Below are 6,000 nucleotides of genomic sequence, written 5' to 3'. Positions count from 1 at the left end.
CGAATTTTCAACAAAAAAAAAAAAAGAAAAGAAAAAATAATACTCATCGAAGCCTCTTGCAAAAGTTTTTTTTACCAAACACACATTCAACTCAAAGTCCATTTGTAATTTTTTACCAAACACAAGCTGCATTTTCCCAAAATAGCTTTGGGCTTTAAAGATTTGCATTGGACTCAAAGCCGTTTGCAAATCTTTGAACCAAACGCACTTAGCGCAGTTTAATGGTAAAAATTAACTAAAATTAATGGAGATAAATTTGAAACGAGTGCATTAATTTAGGATTTTTTGTATTAATAATCCAAAATAATAATAGTGTAATTTTTTCCTTTCTACTTTTTTCGTTAGCCTATTTATTTATTTATCTTGGGTTCTATTTCGCAAGCCTTGCACTTTTTCGGAAACCGAAAAAGGAAAATTCGATACGTACGAGTTTTTTATTGTCGGGGGCTTAAAGGAGGCGTTGTCCTCACCTTCGCCGTCTCCCTCGCAGAAGCACTCGAATCCCAGAAACTCCATCGCGCCGCGCCGCCCCCAAATCGGCCGCCGGAGAACCGAATGGCGCTCCCGCCGCACGCCGCCGCGGACACGGCGGAGGCAACCGACCCCGCCGCCCCCTACACGCCCTACGCCCTGGCCAAGACCCTGGCCGGCCACAAGGCCGCCATCTCCGCCGTCAAGTTCTCGCCGGACGGCAACCTCCTGGCCTCCTCCTCCGCCGACAAGACCCTCCGCGCCTACTCCACCGCCTCCCTCGCCCCGCTCCACGACTTCCACGGCCACTCCCAGGGCGTCTCCGACCTGGCCTTCTCCGGCGATACCCGCCTCCTGGCCTCCGCCTCCGACGACAAGACCCTCCGCCTCTGGGACGTCCCCACGGGGACCCTCCTCAAGACCCTCCACGGCCACACCAACTACGCCTTCTGCGTCAACTTCAACCCCCACTCCAACCTCCTCGTCTCCGGCTCCTTCGACGAGACCGTCCGCGTCTGGGACGTCAAGAGCGGCAAGTGCCTCAAGGTCCTCCCCGCCCACTCCGACCCCGTCACCGCCGTCGACTTCAACCACGGCGGCACCATGATCGTCTCCAGCAGCTACGACGGGCTGTGCCGGATTTGGGACGCCTCCACCGGCCACTGTATGAAGACCCTCATCGACGACGAGAACCCTCCCGTCTCCTTCGTCAAGTTCTCGCCCAACGGCAAGTTCATCCTCGTCGGCACCCTCGATAATACTCTGGTAATGCCTCGATCTTTTGCTGTTGTCCCTCTTTGAATTCGATCGAAAAGCCGAAGATTTTGGGGGTGGGGTTTTAGCGTGGAAGATTATGGGGTTTTACTGTTGGTGATGCGATTAGGGATTATTCTGGTGGTCTGTTTTAGTTGATAGGCTGATGCTGGAACTTTTAGATGCTAAAGTTTGTTCCTTTAGGCTGGTGTTGTGTGATTCTGCTGAGGTTCTTCTAGGAGGTGAAATTTGCTAGTCAGGCTTGAGATGGAGTGTTCTATCTGCAAATGTAATGCCATCGGTAGACTTCGTTCCTTTTATCCTCCTTGTATTTGGTGAGGCGACCTTTGTCATTGAAAGGCAAAAGAATACATCGGTTGTGTCTTTGGAATGGAAATACTGATGATGAAAAACAAAGGAACCATCTGTCTGCCAATGACCTCCTTCAAGTATCATTTCGGGATGTTGGGTTGGTTGAAGGAGCATTGGCATTACCTCTGTACTCAAGAGCTGTTCCGAACTTTATGTGCTAAGCTTTAGTCAGATGTAATTGTTTGCCCGATTGTGTCAATTTGGTTCTTCACTATTATGTTGAAAGCAGCTTTGGAAAACTTTATTTCTGATTGGTTACTCTGTTCTAGCTGTGGTCAAAATTGAGCTCTGTGGCGGACTTGCATCTGCTCGGTTATGCATGGTGTTGAGGGAATTATTTCCCCGTTTCCCCTGCTATTTTGTCTTGAAAACATGTGTATTTTCTTTTGGGCTCTGTTTCTTTTTGTTGCAGAAAATTTGCATTCTTCTTTGTTTCTAGACATGCCTTGATGCCTACAATCTACTGAAAGAACCCCACCAACCAGTGTCCAATGATTAATAGAATACTAGAACTTTAGGGAAATAGTTTTCGGAATTGGTGTAAATCCCTTCAAAGATGAGAGCTTCCCCAAAAGCTCTCAGTCTTATGGGTCAGTTCCTTCCGCTTTCACCTAATGTCATGAGCACAAAAGGAAGGATGATGAAAAGCAAAAACTTTGGGTGTTTTATTTCGTCATTTCGGCCCCTTTCTGGTAGCTAACTTGGATCCTTGTGTTGTGCTTGCAGAGGCTATGGAACATATCCACAGGAAAATTTATCAAGACATATACAGGTCATGATAATTCCAAATTTTGTATTTCTGCTTCCTTCTCGGTGACTAATGGGAAGTATGTTGTGAGTGGTTCGGAGGATAAATGTGTATACCTGTGGGAGCTACAGACGAGGAAGATAGTACAGAAATTGGAAGGTCATACTGATGCAGTTATATCAGTAGCATGTCACCCGACGGAGAATATGATCGCATCAGGGGCGCTAGGTGATGACAAGTGTGTGAAGATCTGGACACAGGAAAAAGACTGATCTCTTTAGGATAACCTTTTTTATGGGGACTAATTGCGCGGTATTAATGTAAATCTTGAATCAGGTTAGATTTTTTTTTCTCTCCCCTCCGAGATGCATCCAAGGATTTTGTTCTTTATGTTCTGGTTCAGTCAGAATGGTTTGTTCCAATATCCTTTTTGAGTATGTAACATTTTTAACTGTTTATGCATTCGAGGGCATCATTAAGTTGTTCAGATGTACTCTTATGAAGTTACTCTTATTTAATTATTCTCCAATGGAAGTAACTAGGTTTGCGCTGAGGCTGAACTGAGGTGTTGACAATGATAAAAACCGAAGCCGATAGTATAAGAAATAGCTGCATAGTATAAGAACTGAAAGGTAAACTGGAAGGTGTTGGGCCTGTGGCTTCTGATGAGTAGTGGGTAAGTCTACTTCTCCAATACGATAGTGTAACAATAAGCATTATAAGAGAAATGATTTTAATATGACAGCTATGGATGTAATAAAAGATGATTTTACTATAACAGTTTTGGATGTCTCTAATGAGGAAAAGTTATAATGTTTGGGGAAGATTATCTTTTTGCTTAATGAATTCAGATGCGCGCCATGATTCCATAATGTATGTAGATGGATTGCGTTAGATTTTGCTTGATTTTGCTGAGTTGGCAGTTTATGATCTGAGATTGTGATTACTGTTCTGTTTTAACAAATCCTTGTTGGCAAATTCTTAGTCTTATCTTGTTTTGAGTAAGATAGTCATGTTTCCAAATGCCTGCACGCTATCCTTCTGCTACTGAAACATGACTCACGGTTGGTTGGGCAGTGGCTGACTGTCTTTATGATGGTTTCGTTATATCAAGAGTTAAGAAATATTTTTCCTCCCTGAGTTCTTCTAGGATTTAGTAGCTTTCTTTACAATCACCATCTAGCTTTATCGGCTGTAATATGCATTGGTTCAACAATACTAACTACCTCTCTAATGGTAGTTGTTTGTTCGATTATCTCATTTTGTTCTCTAGGAAGGTACGGTTGTCATGTTGCTATCCTATCAAGTAATGTATGAAACTGTTTTTCTCCATGTCTTTTCTTGGTTTTGTTGTTGCTGCTGCTGCTGCTAAAAGTGAGTTTTCTTGGGCTTTTAAGCATTTGAGTGATGTCCATGGATGGTCGTCGTCGTAATGTGGACATTCCGATTAAGGCAATGGATTTGCTGTCATCTTCAATTTTCGTACGAATATGATGTCTGTAAGGTTTGGCGACGAATGCTTTTTGTGCTGTTCTTCTGGTGATATGGGTCAGCTTCTTCTGGGTTGTTCTAATTTGACATCAGGTTTAAATGTGGATTATATTGGGGGAAGGACTAGTGCATGGTGCTCCAATAGGGATGCACATTCTAACCGAGATTGAGTTATGCAGACTATGATTATGTTGGTAGTCATCATCGATTTCCAACACTCTCCCTTCGAGAGTTGATTCTGTCATCCACTTTCCAATCCAGCTTTCCAGATATTGTAGTCTTTGCTGCTCAAATTGAAACAAAAGAAACGAACCTCAAGGTTGCGGAAGCCGGACGAAGTGTCCTGGAACCTTTAGTTCACAAAATTGGAAGTCATTTGTTCTTGCAACTGCCTGCAAGTTATTTTGAATCGGGACAATTAGCATAGATTAAAAAAAAAAAAAACCTTGAATTTAATTGATTTGTGGGGATCGTAGGGTATTTTATGAGTTTTTGATAATTGGATTGTTTTACTCAGTATTTTTAGGTAAAAATATAATTTCAAAACTAATGTGTGATACTTGTTAAAATTGGCTTTGTGATTTAAAATCAATTCTTTTAAGTGGGTTATCAGAGACAAAAGCAATTTAAATTATATTCGCAAAAAATGAATAATTGTCTAGAAAATCCTCAAACTATTATATGAGCGGCCGATTCAATTCCAATTCAAAACTATTCAATTTGGCCAATTTAGTCATAAAATTTTTAACGGATATTTAATATTACTTTTCAAGTCAATTTTAGTTGGAAATGGTAGATATTATTCAATTTGGCCAATTTAGTCATAAACATTTTAAATATTATTTAATATAACTTTTTAAGTCAACTTTGGTTGGAAATGATTGACATGGTGATAATCTAGTCAATGCTAGTTATCTACGTGGCAACAACCAATGCTAACGTCGACATTTTTTATAATTCTATTTGAATTTCTTCCTTCTTTTTTTTTTTTTTTTGCCGCCGTTCTTCCTCCTTTGGTCACTAGGCCTTAGCATAGTGGGGGCAATTGTTGATCATTGTTGAGACTGTCCATAGGCGAAATGGAAACCAAAAAAAAAAAAAGGCTCAAAAGGAAGAAGGAAAAAATGAATAGAAAAGGAAAAGAAGATTTAATAAATGGATGCAAAAATTGTTTATGTCAACACCAGTTATTTTACATAAGACATCTAGCGCACACATCGGTAATTTTCAATGGAAATTTGACTGGAAGGATTACATTGAAAAATCATCTTATTAGGATTACATTTGACAAATTAGAAAGTTTAGGATTGAATTAACTAAAATATAATAAATTTAGGATGTTTGGATAATTTTCCCCCACAAATGAATTTCAAGCGTATTAAGTGTGATGCACCTCTTATAGAGTAGGTATGATGATAATCAAAATCCGATGGATGATCTAAACATAAGATTATTAAAAAAAGTTCTTCTCCATGACCATCAACTAAGCATATTGCGAAAAAAGTCAATGGATTTTTTTGTTTGTTTGTTAGAAAAGTCAATTAATTGCAAATTATAAATTTCCCTTACTCAATTTCAGTAAGTACCTTAAAGACATTATAAAATAAAAAGCTATAGCTGGTTAATAGAAAATTTCATTTCTCATTCTTTTGGGAGAATTACTAAAAAGTCTTAAACCTATTATAATTGTGCTAATTCAATCATAAACCTTTTTTTTTAGTCAATTTAGTCATAAACCTTTTACAATTATGCCAATTTAATTTATCTGACCAAAATTAGCCAGCCGTTCGGCGAAAGCTAACATGAAATTTTTTAAATTTTTTATTTTTATTTTCTAATTTTTTTAATATTTTTTGAATTTTTGAATTCTTTTTTTTTTTTTCCACCTTCTCATTCCTCTAGCCGACCGAAGGCAAGGGCCGGCGAGGTTAGCCTTCCCGGCTAGTGGTGAGGCTCGGCCCCCGCCCAAAGCAACAATGTGACCGGCCTGGCCTCGCCTTTGGCCGGCGTTGGGTGGCCGGAGGAAGGAGAAGGTGAAAAAAAAAAGAAAAAAAGAAAAAAAAATTAAAATTTTTAAAAAAATATTTATTAAAAAATTGCAATGTCTGCTTTCGCAGGACGGCCGGTGTCCATATTAGCGCCGATTGACCAATTTTGGCTAGATG

General features: G+C 39.9%; 1 protein-coding gene across 1 annotated transcript; it reads left to right on the top strand.

Moving 5' to 3' along the window:
- Positions 1 to 424: 424 nt before the first annotated feature.
- LOC104414084 (COMPASS-like H3K4 histone methylase component WDR5A) lies at positions 425 to 2,897 on the top strand. Its single transcript, XM_010025099.3, has 2 exons — positions 425 to 1,236; positions 2,323 to 2,897. Exons 1-2 carry the CDS (start codon positions 556 to 558, stop codon positions 2,614 to 2,616), a joined length of 975 nt encoding a protein of 324 aa, XP_010023401.2. The 5' UTR covers positions 425 to 555; the 3' UTR covers positions 2,617 to 2,897.
- The last annotated feature ends 3,103 nt before the right edge of the window (positions 2,898 to 6,000 follow it).

Source organism: Eucalyptus grandis, chromosome 8 (assembly GCF_016545825.1).
Source record: "Eucalyptus grandis isolate ANBG69807.140 chromosome 8, ASM1654582v1, whole genome shotgun sequence".
Taxonomy (NCBI): domain Eukaryota; kingdom Viridiplantae; phylum Streptophyta; class Magnoliopsida; order Myrtales; family Myrtaceae; genus Eucalyptus; species Eucalyptus grandis.
Note: the sequence above shows the minus strand (reverse complement) of the source record. Positions and strands in the feature narration are given on the sequence as shown.

Coding starts and splice junctions, on each gene's coding strand:
- LOC104414084 (XM_010025099.3), top strand. CDS start 556: ATGGCGCTCCCGCCGCACGCCGCCGCGGACACGGCGGAGGCAACCGAC. Junction 1,237..2,322: donor GCACCCTCGATAATACTCTG/GTAATGCCTCGA, acceptor TTGTGCTTGCAG/AGGCTATGGAACATATCCAC.